Source organism: Schistocerca americana, chromosome 8, assembly GCF_021461395.2.
Source record: "Schistocerca americana isolate TAMUIC-IGC-003095 chromosome 8, iqSchAmer2.1, whole genome shotgun sequence".
NCBI classification, from domain to species: domain Eukaryota; kingdom Metazoa; phylum Arthropoda; class Insecta; order Orthoptera; family Acrididae; genus Schistocerca; species Schistocerca americana.
Genome location: NC_060126.1, coordinates 430826093 through 430840433, shown reverse-complemented (window position 1 = coordinate 430840433; position 14341 = coordinate 430826093). Strand labels below are relative to the sequence as shown.

The window sequence follows — 14341 nt, the reverse complement described above, 5'->3', positions numbered from 1 at the left end:
GATCCACACACATTTGACAAAACGAAGTAATATTTTTAAATGAACAAATCAAACTTAGAAACGAAAAATATGTTGAGTACTTGGGCAAGATCCTTCTTGGTGGATACATAATTCAGAATGAAAGACAAACCTAAATTTTACATAAATCAGAATTAATTTTCCTCAAAGGTAATAAAATTCAACAACAGACTTGACTTACAAATAGATGAATAAAAAGACAGTTGTTTAGATACATCATAAATATGACAAGGCAAAATGCCATTGTGAGCAAATAACATTTAAGACTCCCAAGATGTAAGTAAACAACCAACAAATGTATATTTACTATAAACACAATGTAACTTTACACTTTTGTGGGCTTGAAGGAATCTATGGAAGTCTGATGACTTAAGAGTTGAAACAGAATTTTTCTGTCCATTGGCAACCTTAGCTACTAAGCAATAGAACATACTTCAGCATTGTAAATAGGCACTGTGAATGCAATGTTCATTCCAGTGTGCTGCCTGTGAGATCCAGTATTATGCAAATGTTGCTTGTAAATGAATCCTGCTCAAAGGTAATAGTGAAAAAATAAAATAACATAATAAAGCATGAATTTCAGCTCTGATGGAATACATATATAACAAATATGTTTTACAATGTATTGATGCTGCAGGACAGTATTTAACAAATATTCAATACTCAAAGTTTAAAATATGTGTGGTAACAAGAGTACTGTGTTGATGAGCTTCTTTATTGAAATTATTGTGGAAAGGAAAGTTGCCACTCACCATACAAGACTGTCAAATGAAGCTTTCGGCCAGTAAGGCTTACGCCATGTGTGCGAATTGCGTTTGTGTGTGTGTGTGTGTGTGTGTGTGTGTGTGTGTGTGTTTGTCATCTAATTCTGACGAAGGCCTTACTGGCCGATAGCCATGTTTGTGACAGTCATTTTGTTGTTACTATCGGCGACTCAGCATCTCCGCTATACGGTGAGTAGCGACTTTCCTTTGAAAATAGAACTCCTCATTGAAATGTTGTAACAGCCTTGTACATGACAGGAGTCAACCCCACTCAGCAATGATGTCAACAGCACTTCTTGATTTGAATCGCAATCGTGGTAGCAGTGAGTGTCAATTCCATCCTGTGAAGGGGAAATATAATAAAAAAGAAATAGAAAATTTATATCAATTACCATAAAACGTCACATAGCAAGCATAATTTGTTCCAGAATTTTACTCATAGTGTGAAACACTCGTTAAGCGAAACAATTTATCCTATGTAAATTAATGTAAAGTACGATAATGCATCCCATGCAGAAAAAGTACTAAAAGTTCTATCATATTCATGCCATTTATTGAAAGAAAATTGTACTTACAGTATTATGTACTCAATTATTCACACTACATAACTAATTATGTTTTACTAGGAAGCTATCTATAGTCACTTGTTTCTGCCGACACTTCAACACTTGCTAAAAATGTTACTGTAGTGCGTGTGGTAGTGTAGTAGTGTACGATGCAATCGATTCCCATGCTTTCAGCACTTCTCTTATTGTGCCAGAAGATTGCTGTTTTGCTGTTACTGCCCTCTCCTCCTCCTCCTGCTCCTCCTCCTCCTCCTCCTCTTCCTCTGAACTCTTCTTCACAACTTCCTGGTGTGAAACACACTTAAACTGCTTAAGCTCTTCAGTGATCATTTCTTGGCTGTGATCTTCCATAAGCTCATTGATATCATTGTTACTAACTTCTAGTCCCATACTCTTTGCCACACACTCTCATTGACTACAGGCTCCACAAGTACTGACTAAAACGCCTCAGTCACATTTGACAGTGCATTCCGACCAAAGCTTCTTCGAAGCAGAAGTGACTGTTCTCTTGGTAATCTCTTCCTACGCTTTTTCGATCATCTTCATGCAGGCGACAATGTTGAAGTGATATTTCCAAAACTCTCTGAGAGTGAGTTCGGTAGCGTGTCATCTCAAACCAGTGCTCGAAGAGTGATGCAGTGTAGAGCTACTTAAAGTTAGAAATAATCTGCTGGTCCATAGGCTGGAGTAACGGAGTGATGCTGGAGACATAAATTGAATCTTGAAATTCTTAAAGAGATTGTCTTGTAGGCCGGGAGAATGGGCGGGAGCATTGTCCGTAACATGCAAGACATGGCGTGGCAGATTAATCTCGAGCAAATATTTTTTTTACAAAAGCATCAAACACTTCATTGATCCAGTCACAAAAAAGATCGCGTCAAAATAACATTGTGGGACGGTCTTTCATTAGCCTGTGATCAGGAAATGCATTCTCCTCTGCTGTTATAAAATTATGCTTTGGCATCTTTCTCCAGAATAGACCTGTCTCATCAAAATTAAAAACCTGTTGCGACAGATAACCCTCAGAATCTAAGAGTATCTTGAAGTTGCTGATGAAGTTCCTGCTGCCTTTGTGTCTGAGCTGGCTGCTGCATTGTGCCTCACAATGCTGTGGATGCCAATTCTTCTCTTAAACTTCTTAAACCACCCACAGCTTCCCTTAAACACTTCTTTGGCCGCTGATCCTGGCGTCGTCTTAACGAGGTCGGTGAAAATCATTCTCGCCTCTCACAAATCATGTTATTAATAGAGGTGCTTTGTAATTGTTTTTCATTTATCCTTATAAAGAGCAACCTTTTGACATCATCCAAGATAATCTTCTTAAATCATTGTCAATCATTATGCGAAACATTAAGTCATCTTTTTACAATTTTTTTTGCTCGTTATGCATGTTAAGTGAGGTTCTAGTGTAAAGTGTCAGTTTCAGTACGGAGATGGTGGAAGGGGCAGTGAGAGGAGTGTGGACGGATCAGTGGAGGAGGAGGAAATGGAGAGAAAGAACATGATGTATACGCCAAGGGACACTCAGGATTTTTAAAATTCCAGGAATTTTCAGTGTTTCAGTTTTCATTTAAATTTTTGTAGTTTTCTGATACTCTTAACTAAGAACTTTACTTTAGCCCTCTTCTGCAGTATAATACAGCAGCAATGAAATATAAACAAGTTAATGATGCCAAAATAAAACTTTAGTGGCAAAGAGCATGTGCCACTTAGAACAACAGAACACTGTGCACACTGACGCATCTGCTGACACCAAAATGTGTCAATTGCTGTAGGACGGAGATAGCAAAGAATTTCTTAAATTATAGAGCATTTGACTTCATTCAAAATTCAACACTTCAAGGACTAGCCGCTTAGAAAATTTCACACCCTGAAGACCAGCCATTTACTCTCGTATTTAAAATTTTACTGGCACATTTGTGTTTGATATATCTTAATAAGTAACAAACGCTAAAAAAGACTAATATTACATGTGAAAGCTTAGCTTTTCGTGTAGCTATACTGTGTGTGTATTAATTTAAACCATTAAGTTTTCCTATGTGTGTGATCGCACTACTTAACAGTGATGTTGCTGTAGGCCGACTACATCACATGTCCTACGCTCTGTATGTCTACTTTCATTGACTGATGAGATGCAGCCAAGCGATATTGTCGACAACTGCCGGTATACTGACAGCAACACACCCTGCCATTTTCAAGGCAAAACTGGAGCAAAAAACACTAGTGCCATCACAAACCAAACCAAAGATGACAGTTGTAGAAGTTATAATTTAAACAAAAACAAATTCTGCATGGTATCCCACTCTCTCACTTTTTGAAAAACAGAGGGACAGACTTTATGCTACCTCACCCGATAATTATTAATTTCACTATTGATAACTTCTGACTTCAGTCGTCTTAGGTTTGTGATGGCACTAGTGTTTTCTCGGGTGTGTGTGTGTGTATGCTATGTTTAAATTGGCTTGCACAGCACCTACTTGCTGCAGTTTTGCTTTGAAAATGCAGGGTGTGCTCCTGTTGAAATTTCAATGGTTGTTGAAATCACCACCCAGCTGCATTCCCGTAAGTTACTCAAACATTGCATGTGCTGGGAGAAACTAAGGTCTCATCTCAGTTTCAGTGCTTTGGAAGCTACCATGCTGTATTTGGTGGAATTGGTGGTTATATGTCTGTAATACGAAAATATGCCTTGTAAATGTTGCCACACATCAAAGATCTTTCTGAAAAGCATTGTTTTGTGCTGAGTTTCATTTCCTAAAGTGCTGGGATGTTGTATGCTGGTGAATAAAGCCTTTGCCATTCAAAGGATTGATAAGTTTTACAGCTCCTAGGGAAAGTATATTGTCACGTAAAACAGAAAAATGCACTTCCACCAGTGTATTTTCACCCCATAAAAAGTGTATTTTTAACCAGGTAATCCAGGAAATTTTTGTCCATGTATATCCCCTGAATAACGGAAAAAGAGGAGAAAAGGTGGGGACAGGAGCACTAGCAATTGTGAGGTTAAAAATAAATAAGCAAAAAATAAAGCATACATTTCTAACAATGAAAGAGTAGTCCAGGAGGGTGTTTGGGATGAGTGGATAAGTTTGAGAGCAAAGTCCTGTCTCTGGAATTCAGAACAACTAGTGTTGATGGGGAGGGGGATTCAAATGGCCACATAGTGTATAAGGCACTCGGTTCTAGTTGAGTCCTACATTAGATGGCAGCTCAGCAGTTTGGTAATGGATACATCAGAAATGGGGAGTTTTCTTATGTCCTTTTATGTATTCTGCCTATTTGGTGGTGGCTATAAATGTGTAACAATAATCTGTTCGTTCTTCTCAATGTACTCTTTCCATCATGTCAGATTTAGAAATAGCACATTGCGTACTAATGTACTGCCTTTTACATCCTACTCTGTCTGTAATTTTTCCTTTATATCTGCACCCCTTCTTCTTATGGTGGAAGGATCACTCTTGTCATTTTTAACCTGCTAACTCCTTTCCCCCTTCCCCAGTCTCCAATTTTTAACTTCCCCTAATCTCTCTCTCTCTCTCACATATATATATATATATAGCCAAATCAAATCTTTAGAAAGATGATAATCAGCCACAATGGCTGATATTGGCTGGTTTGCAATCGCCAATTCTGCGCTGGTGTGGCCATGCATTCATATTCAAGTGAATGTATGAAATACATACCAGATAGGACAATATGCAAATAAAACAACCACTATTTGTCTATCTGAATAATAAAAAGACGGTTTACGTAGTATTGCTCCTCGAATATGTTTGATGATTTATCCTGTGTAAGTACTTTTTATTCTTGAAACCAGTGTGCTGTGATCTGTTTTAAGTATTTCTTATCAGTAATACTAATTGTTATATCACCAATATAAATATATGATGTAACTTACCAAACGAAAGCGTTGGTATGTTGATACAGACACTAACAAACACAAACACACAAAAAATTCAAGCTTTCGCAACCTACGGTTGCTTCATCAGGAAAGAGGGAAGGAGAGGGAAAGACGAATGGATGTGGGTTTTAAGGGAGAGGGTAAGGAGTCATTCCAATCCCGGGAGCGGAAAGACTTACCTTAGGGGGGAAAAGGGACAGGTATACACTCTCGCTCGCGTGAACGCGCACGTGCACACACACACACACACACACACACACACACACACACACACACACACACACACACACACACACACACATCCATCCGCACATATGCAGACACAAGCAGACATATGTAAAGGCAAAGAGTTTGGGCAGAGATGTCAGTCCAGGCGGAAGTACAGAGGCAAAGATGTTGTTGAGTGACAAGTGATGTACGAGAGGCGGCAATTTAAAATTAGCAGAGGTTGAGGTCTGGTGGGTAACGGGAAGAGAGGATATATTGAAGGGCAAGTTCCCATCTCCGGAGTTCTGATAGGTTGGTGTTAGTGGGAAGTATCCAGATAACCCGGACGGTGTAACACTGTGCCAAGATGTGCTGGCCATGCACCAAGGCATGTTTAGCCACAGGGTGATCCTCATTACCAACAAACAACACTTCCTTATACACAAATATTCCGCACGTCCAGGGCCTTGCTGCGATGGAGCACTTACTTTCACGCCGATCACCTGCCACCCTACCTAAAACCTTGTTCCTCATTACCTTAGCCAGCTTCATCCTGACTCACAACTTCTTCACTTTTGAAGGCCAGACATACCAACAATTAAAGGGAACAGCCATGGGTACCAGGATGGCCCCCTCGTACGCCAACCTATTTATGGGTTGCTTAAAGGAAGCCTTCTTGGTTACCCAAGCCTGCCAACCCAAAGTTTGGTACAGATTTATTGATGACATCTTCATGATCTGGACTCACAGTGAAGAAGAACTCCAGAATTTCCTCTCCAACCTCAACTCCTTTGGTTCCATGAGATTCACCTGGTCCTACTCCAAATCCCATGCCACTTTCCTTGACGTTGACCTCCATCTGTCCAATGGCCAGCTTCACACAACCGTCCACATCAAACCCACCAACAAGCAACAGTACCTCCATTATGACAGCTGCCACCCGTTTCATATCGAACGGTCCCTTCCCTACAGCCTAGGTCTTCATGGCAAACGAATCTGCTCCAGTCCTGAATCCCTGAACCATTACACCAACCACCTGAAAACAGCTTTTGCATCCCGCAACTACCCTCCCAACCTGGTACAGAAGCAAATAACCAGAGCCACTTCCTCATCCCTCAAACCCAGAACCTCTCACAGAAGAACCCCAAAAGTGCCCCACTTGTGACAGGATACTTTCCGGGACTGGATCAGACTCTGAATGTGACCCTCCAGCAGGGATACGACTTCCTCGAATCCTGCCCTGAAATGAGATCCATCCTTCATGAAATCCCCCCCACTCCACCAAGAGTGCCTTTCCGCTGTCCACCTAACCTTCGTAACCTCTTGGTTCATCCCTATGAAATCCCCAAATCACCTTACCTACCCTCTGGCTACTACCCTTGTAACTGCCCCCGGTGTAAAACCTGTCCCATGCACCCTCCCACCACCACCTACTCCAGTCCTGTAACTCGGAAGGTGTACACGATCAAAGGCAGAGCCACGTGTGAAAGCACCCACTTGATTTACGAACTGACCTGCCTAAATTGTGAAGATTTCTATGTGGGAATGACCAGCAACAAACTGTCCATTCGCATGAATGGACACAGGCAGACAGAGTTTGTTGGTAATGAGGATCACCCTGTGGCTAAACATGCCTTGGTGCACGGCCAGCACATCTTGGCACAGTGTTACACCGTCCGGGTTATCGGGATACTTCCCACTAGCACCAACCTATCAGAACTCCGGAAATGGGAACTTGCCCTTCAATATATCCTCTCTTCCCGTTTTCCACCAGGCCTCAACATCAGCTAATTTCTAATTGCCACCGCTCATACATCACCTGTCATTCAACAACGTCTTTGCCTCTGTACTTCCGCATGGACTGACATCTCTGCCCAAACTCTTTGCCTTTACATATGTCTGCTTGTGTCTGTATATGTGCAGATGGATATGTGTGTGTGTGTGTGTGTGTGTGTGTGTGTGTGTGTAAGCGCGCGCGGGTGTATACCTGTCCCTTTTTCCCCCTAAGGTAAGTCTTTCCGCTCCCGGGATTGGAATGACTCCTTACCCTCTCCCTTAAAACCCACATCCTTTCGTCTTTCCCTCTCCTTCCCTCTTTCCTGATGAAGCAACCGTGGGTTGCGAAAGCTTGAATTTTGTGTGTGTGTTTGTTAGTGTTTCTATCAACATACCAACACTTTCGTTTGGTAAGTTACATCATCTTTGTTTTTAGATAAAAATTAATTTTGTGATACAAAATTCCTGGCTAGTCTGTACTTTCACGTAAAATATCAATATTGCCAATAGTCACATTTAAAAGTATGTATATGATCCTAGCTTTCATAACTAATAGTTCCTTCCTTGGGGAGGGACCGATGACCGTAGCAGTCTGGTCCCTTTAACCCCAGAAACCAACCTTCCTTGGGGAGGAGTGGGGGATTTATTCAGCAAAGTCAAAAAGAAAAGACTCGTTGCACAGACCTTCATAACCTTCTCCAATTTACCCTTTACCTCTCGCTCCTCCCAGAGGAAGGAACCACTAGTTAACAAAACATTTGTCTAACGACAGCACTGACATTTCTCCTGAAGATAGTTGGCAGCATTTGTGGCTCAGTATTCTGAAAGTATTCATTTGCATTTATAACCTGCAATAATCCTTTATTTACACCATCAAAAGTTTATAAATAGCTGGCAATCATTTGGTTTATTCAGACATATGGATTGAGTAGTTAGGTGATAGTTGTGTTGTTGGAAGACACACATAGAGTTAGTTGTGGGTAACAGATAAGTTTCTGGAACATAAACAGATGACTTTTTGCCACAAGCATAAAGTATTTGTAAGAGCTATCTTAAAAGAAAGTTACCTAAAAACTACACCTTGGCCACTCATAACTACTTAGCCTGAAGTAACCACATCCCATTTGAAAAGTGCAAGATATTATTCATTACTCTGTAATTTCATTGTTGGAGTAACACAAGAATTTTGTTAACAGGATCGAATACCTGGGAGAATACCACTGGCACGGAACTCTGGTAACCGTGCATCTTTGGGTGGCCCAGGTCCAAAACACAAGCTGGGTCGTGCATCGTGGGGTGGAAAAGGAGCTGCGGGACAGAATAGTGGACCCCGACGAAGGCGAACAAGGTGTAAACGTTGTGAGGCGTGCCAGCGGTCTGATTGTGGAGAATGTACATTTTGTTTGGATATGGTTAAATTTGGTGGACCTGGCAGAGCCAAGCAGACCTGCATCATGAGGCAATGTCTACAGGTGATTCATTCATGTGTTTGCACTATAAACTCTTTAAGTATGTTTTTAATGATTTTATTTACTATTTATATGTTACTGGCACTCCCACGTCAGGAACTATTGAGATAATAAAATGCAAAGATGTTGTTTGAAGTTCACTGTACTGTTGATAAGGACTAAATATCTCCAGCCACCTTTTTGCTTCCTGTGTCGGCTTCACATTTTAAGAGCTGCACTAATTGTCCTTAGACCCTCTCTAAATTTGGGCTCAACACATTCCTGAACATTGTTGTTTCAAAGATAAGGGTTACTTTTAAGTTGTTTAGCAGTAATACATTATAATTCCACTTTTGCATTCCTGGAATTAACTTTTTTCACCATTTACAACATATTTTAATCGTATCCTTCAGATTTCCTATGTTAACAATGTTAATTTGCACCTGCTTTTGCATTAACATAATTATATATTTTCTGCCTTTTGTACTTAATGAAACAATGTTCATGGATAAAAAAATTGTGTAAGTGACGTATAATGATACTACCGTGGTTTCGCCCTCCAAGTAGTATTTACAGTCATTGAACATTTAATTTTTAGCAATGGTCACTCTCTTTGAACAATTTGTACTGCTAGTACTTTTGCTCTAAATGCTCTAAATTTTGAGATAACTGTATTAGGTGTAGAATTGCTCGCAGCCATTTATCCACATTCCCACACTGAGTAACAGTTCTGTTATACAGAAGATACAGTTTCAGCATGGAAAAGTTAAAATTGCTAAAATTCCCCTGGGCTATTATGCTGTGGTCTTCTGGGATCTGGTAGAGAACCCAACACTTTATCCCCGTCTGTGGAGGGCACCTTCTTTAAGAAACAGAACATTAGTGTAATATATAAGACCCACAAAGAAGATTCATGACTGTCTGCTCAGCTAGGTACGATGTAGTTGTGGATGAGTGTACAAGTGTATCACAATGTGGATGGTGGAATAGTGTGTAGAGGAGCACAAAGGCAAGTGTTGTTGAGGATAAACTGGTTAATCAACTGTAGTGTAATGCACTTTGCAACCAGGAAGACAAGATTTTATTTGAGAAAATGCAAGTTCTGCCACCCACAATTGGTTCTGCTACAGGTTGTATAGAGAAGTGGTAGAAATTGTTAAGCAAACTGATTACTTTCATCAGTAGGTAGAAAGCTTAAAGTTCAACAATATCTGTCTTACGGTTCAGTAGAATTGCTCAAGTTCTCAGCAGTGGGACAACAAGGATGATGACACCAGTGTCAACAACCACCAATGCTTGCATTCACAAATCGCTTGATGTCCAGCCTCTCCGCACTGTGTTATGCACCTAAACAGTTCAACATTAGTAGTCAGTGGTGAGCCACCATGTGCTCCAGACTGTCCGTGAAGCCATAAATTACTACGCAAATTTCGTAAGTCCATTGGAAAGTGCAAAAGAGAGAAAAGTGTGTTTTAGTGTGTCCATCAATTAAAGGAGAGAAAACATCTGTTTTAATTGGTAACTACACTGACCGACACAAAAACCGCAACATCCAATACATGATATGTAATCATCGTGTAATTATCTATTTACTCAAAATGAAGCACTACAACAATTGTTTGATACAGGACATGTTATTGACATTGCTTTGTGAACAAACAAAAGAAGTTTTGATTATTTATTGTACTAGCCTCAGTTGTTGTTTCCTCCACAACCTGGGAAACACATCACTGAATGTTTTCCCACTTTTGTAGCACTGAAGTGTCCCCCTTAGAATCACACGTGTTTGTAGGATCTTTCTCTGATTGTCATAATAAGCTTTCTGGAGTAAACATGCTGTTAAGCCCGGAACAAGCCGTGAAAGCTGTTGCTTTGGTGGAACATGGTTGCAGCGTGCATTATGTTGCAGAATGTTGACAGCTAGACCTTCACGGTTTCCAGAACCAGGAAACTGGAGGCTTTGCTAGGAGACCAGAAACAGGCCCAAGAAGAGCAAGATCGGAGATAGATGACCGCTTCTCACAACTTCAAGTTCTTCGCACCCATCACACCACTGCTATTGAAGCATGAAATCAACTCCACCAAATCCAGGGGTCGATGTTAGTGAGATAACTTCTTCCAGTCTTTTTTGAATGGTTATCGTCAGTCCAGGAGACCTGCTACGGGTCCGGAACTCACCAGAGTGTTGCACAGCTTGACTATGTTTCACAAGGGAACATCTTGGCTGGACAGTACGACATTGGGATCAAGTGTTGTTCACCGATGAGTCACAATTTGGCCTCCGATCACCTGACGGAAGACAGAGGGTCTGGAGAATGCCAGGGAAAAGGTATTTCCCTTGCACATTCTCATCCAGAACACCTTTCCATGGTGGTTCTGTGATTGTGTGGGCAGGAATCAATACAGCTGCAACAACGGATTTGGTCTTCGTGGATCATGGGAGCCTTAATGTACATTGTATGTGGAGGAAATCCTTCTGGAGCGTGTTGGGCCTTTCACTCCATTTATTGGTGATGATTTTACAGTAATACACAACCACATGTTGCGAGAGTTGTGCAAGAGTTCGCAGATGAAATAGGGATTCATGCTGTGGGCTGGCCTGCTCGAAGCCCTTACTTGAATCCTATTGAGCATGTTTGAGACTGGCTGGGGAGAAGAGCCCGTCGAGAGACCCTACAGGACCTACGGAACACCCTGCTGGAAGAATGGGATATGATTAATCAACAGGACACTACCACATTAATCAGGAGCATGCCTGATAGGGTGAATGCCGTCATTGGTGCAACAGGTGGCAATACATACTTAGGAGCTAACAGAGGTCTCAGAGATAGCCTCCAAGATCTGTGAAGTAAAGTGTGAAGTGTATAACATTAAAACAGTCATGCATTATCTTTATGAGCTTATTCCAAATTTCTGTGAAGTGTGCATCTCTGGCTTAATTTGCTATTTTTTTTTATAATTGTTGTTCTCTTTTAATTGTTTGACACTCAAGATGGGACCGTACCCAATGTCCCATCATCATATAGTGCATTAGTGTCATAAATGTAAAATAAATTTCAAGTTTTGTTAGAAATTGAAGTGTTGCATTTTTCATGCTGGTCAGTGTATTTTACCTTCTACAGCAGTTCCATTCCGTGTTAACAGAAAGATACACTCATGAAATAGCACTAAGAAACTAAAATAGCCTAACTGAACCTGCGGAGCAGCTAGTTAGAATTGGTTTTTTTCCTACATACAATATCAGTGTTTCATTCAGTGCATGGCAAAAGAAAGATTCCATTCTTGATACGCTGTGAAGCAGGCATTCCAAGTACTCAGTGCACCCAACTCTTTGATGAAGATACACTATGTGATCAAAAGTATCTGGACACTTGGCTGAAAATGACTTAAAAGTTCGTGGCACCCTGCATCGGTAATGCTGGAATTCAATATGGTGTTGGCCCACCCTTAACCTTGATCACAGCTTCCACCCTCGCAGGCATACGTTCAATCGGGTGCTGGAAGGTTTCTTGTGTAATGGCAGCCCATTCTTCACGAAGTGCTGCACTGAGGAGAGGTATCAGTGTCGGTTGGTGAGGCCTGGCATGAAGTCGGCGTTTGCTAAACATCCCAGAGGTGTTCTGTAGGATTCAGGTCAGGACTCTGTCCAGGCCAGTCCATTAGAGGGATGCAATCGCCATCCCTGAATTGCTCTTCAACAGTGGGAAGCAAGAAGGAGCTTACAACATCAATGTAGGCCTGTGCTGTGATAATGCCATGCAAGACAACAAGGGGTGCAAGCCTCCTCCATGAAAACCACGACCACACCATAACAATACCGTCTCCAAATTTTGCTGTTGGACTTCACATGCTGGCAGATGACGTTCACCGGGCATTCACCATACCCACACCCTGTCATCGGATCGCCATATTGTGTACCGTGATTCGTCACTCCACACGACGTTTTACCACTGTTTAATCGTCCAATGTTTATGTTCCTTACACCAAACGATGCGTTGTTTGGCATCTACCGGCATGATGTGCGGCTTATGAGCAGTCAATCGACCATGAAATCCAAATTTTCGCACCTCTTGCCTAACTGTCATAATACTTGCAGTGGTTCCTGATGCAGTTTGGAATTCCTGTGTGATGGCTTGAATAGATGTCTGCCTATTACACATTACGACTCTTCAACTGTCGGTGGTCTCTGTCAGTCAACAGGTGAGGTCGGCCTGTACACTTTTGTGCTGTACATGTCCCTTCACATTTTCATTTCATTGTCACATTGGAAACAGTGGACCCAGGGATGTTTAGGAGTGTGGAAATCTCGCATACAGACGTATGACACAAGTGACACGCAATCACCTGACCATGTTCGAAGTCCGTGAGTTCCAAGAAGTGCCCCATACTGCTCTGATTATGTCTATTGACTGCTGAGGTCACTGATATGGAGTACCTGGCAGTAGGTGGCAGCACAATGCATCCAATATGAAAAATGTATGTTTTGGGGGGTTTCCGGGTATTTTTCATTACATAGTATTGATTTAAGTGTCAGGAAGTCATTTCTGAAAGTATTCGTATGGAGTGTAGCCATGTATGGAAGTGAAACATGGACGATAAATAGTTTGGACAAGAAGAGAATAGAAGCTTTCGAAATGTGGTGCTACAGAAGAATGCTGAAGATTAGATGGGTAGCTCACATAACTAATGAGGAAGTGTTGAATAGGATTGGGGAGAAGAGAAGTTTGTGGCACAACTTGACCAGAAGAAGGGATCGGTTGGTAGGACATGTTCTGAGGCATCAAGGGATCACCAATTTAGTATTGGAGGGCAGCGTGGAGGGTAAAAATCGTAGAGGGAGACCAAGAGATGAATACACTAAGCAGATTCAGAAGGATGTAGGTTGCAGTAGGTACTGGGAGATGAAAAAGCTTGCACAGGATAGAGTAGCATGGAGAGCTGCATCAAACCAGTCTCAGGACTGAAGACCACAACAACAACAACAGTGTATAATAATTTAAGTCAGTCCTATCATAAGACAATAGCTCTAATAAAATATTTCAAGATACATGTATTTAGCAGGTAACTAATATTTACTGGCAATGGCAGGCTAGATTACTGGCCCTACTCTGTTTGTCCACTAAAAACAGTAGAATATTTTTTAGGTTTAGTAAACTGTGTAATTCTCTTCCAGTTGTTCCGAGTGAGGTGGTGGTGTAATAATTAAGAACTGGTCTCGTATTCAGGGGGAGTGATGTTCAAATCCCCATCCCACCATTTGGATTTATGTTTTGTATTGTTTACCTAAGGTGAATTTCAGATTGTGTCCTTTGAAAAGGGCACAGCCAGTTTGCTTACCCATCCTTGTTCAATGTAAGCTTGTGCTGTGGCTCTTATGACCTTGTAAACATAACGTTGAAACCTACAGTCTTCCGTCATTCTTTTCCTCTAATCCATAGACTGAATTAAATTTTGTCAACAGTATATTTTTTTATGAATGTGCAGTTTTTGTCCAAAAGAATGGACACCGTGCATTCATAGAATTGATAAACCTAGCTGGGCAACGGATCGCCTTTCTTCACGTGCGAATCCTCAGATACATCTGACCTCCTGCAGGAATCTTAAGAGTAGTGAACAGGATTAAGGATTATAGTGGACAAGGACTGCGGATAGATGGCACTC

At 41.3% G+C, this 14341-nt stretch overlaps 1 protein-coding gene across 3 annotated transcripts in view; it reads left to right on the top strand.

Annotated features, from left to right (window-relative positions):
* LOC124546003 (jmjC domain-containing histone demethylation protein 1) overlaps window positions 1–14341 on the top strand; it is a 127909-nt gene that overhangs the window by 23122 nt on the left and 90446 nt on the right. For all 3 annotated transcript variants that reach the window (XM_047124976.1, XM_047124974.1, XM_047124975.1), the window contains exon 9: window positions 8429–8704. In XM_047124976.1, the coding sequence (XP_046980932.1) occupies window positions 8429–8704 (276 nt within the window). The remainder of the gene's footprint in view (window positions 1–8428; window positions 8705–14341) is intronic.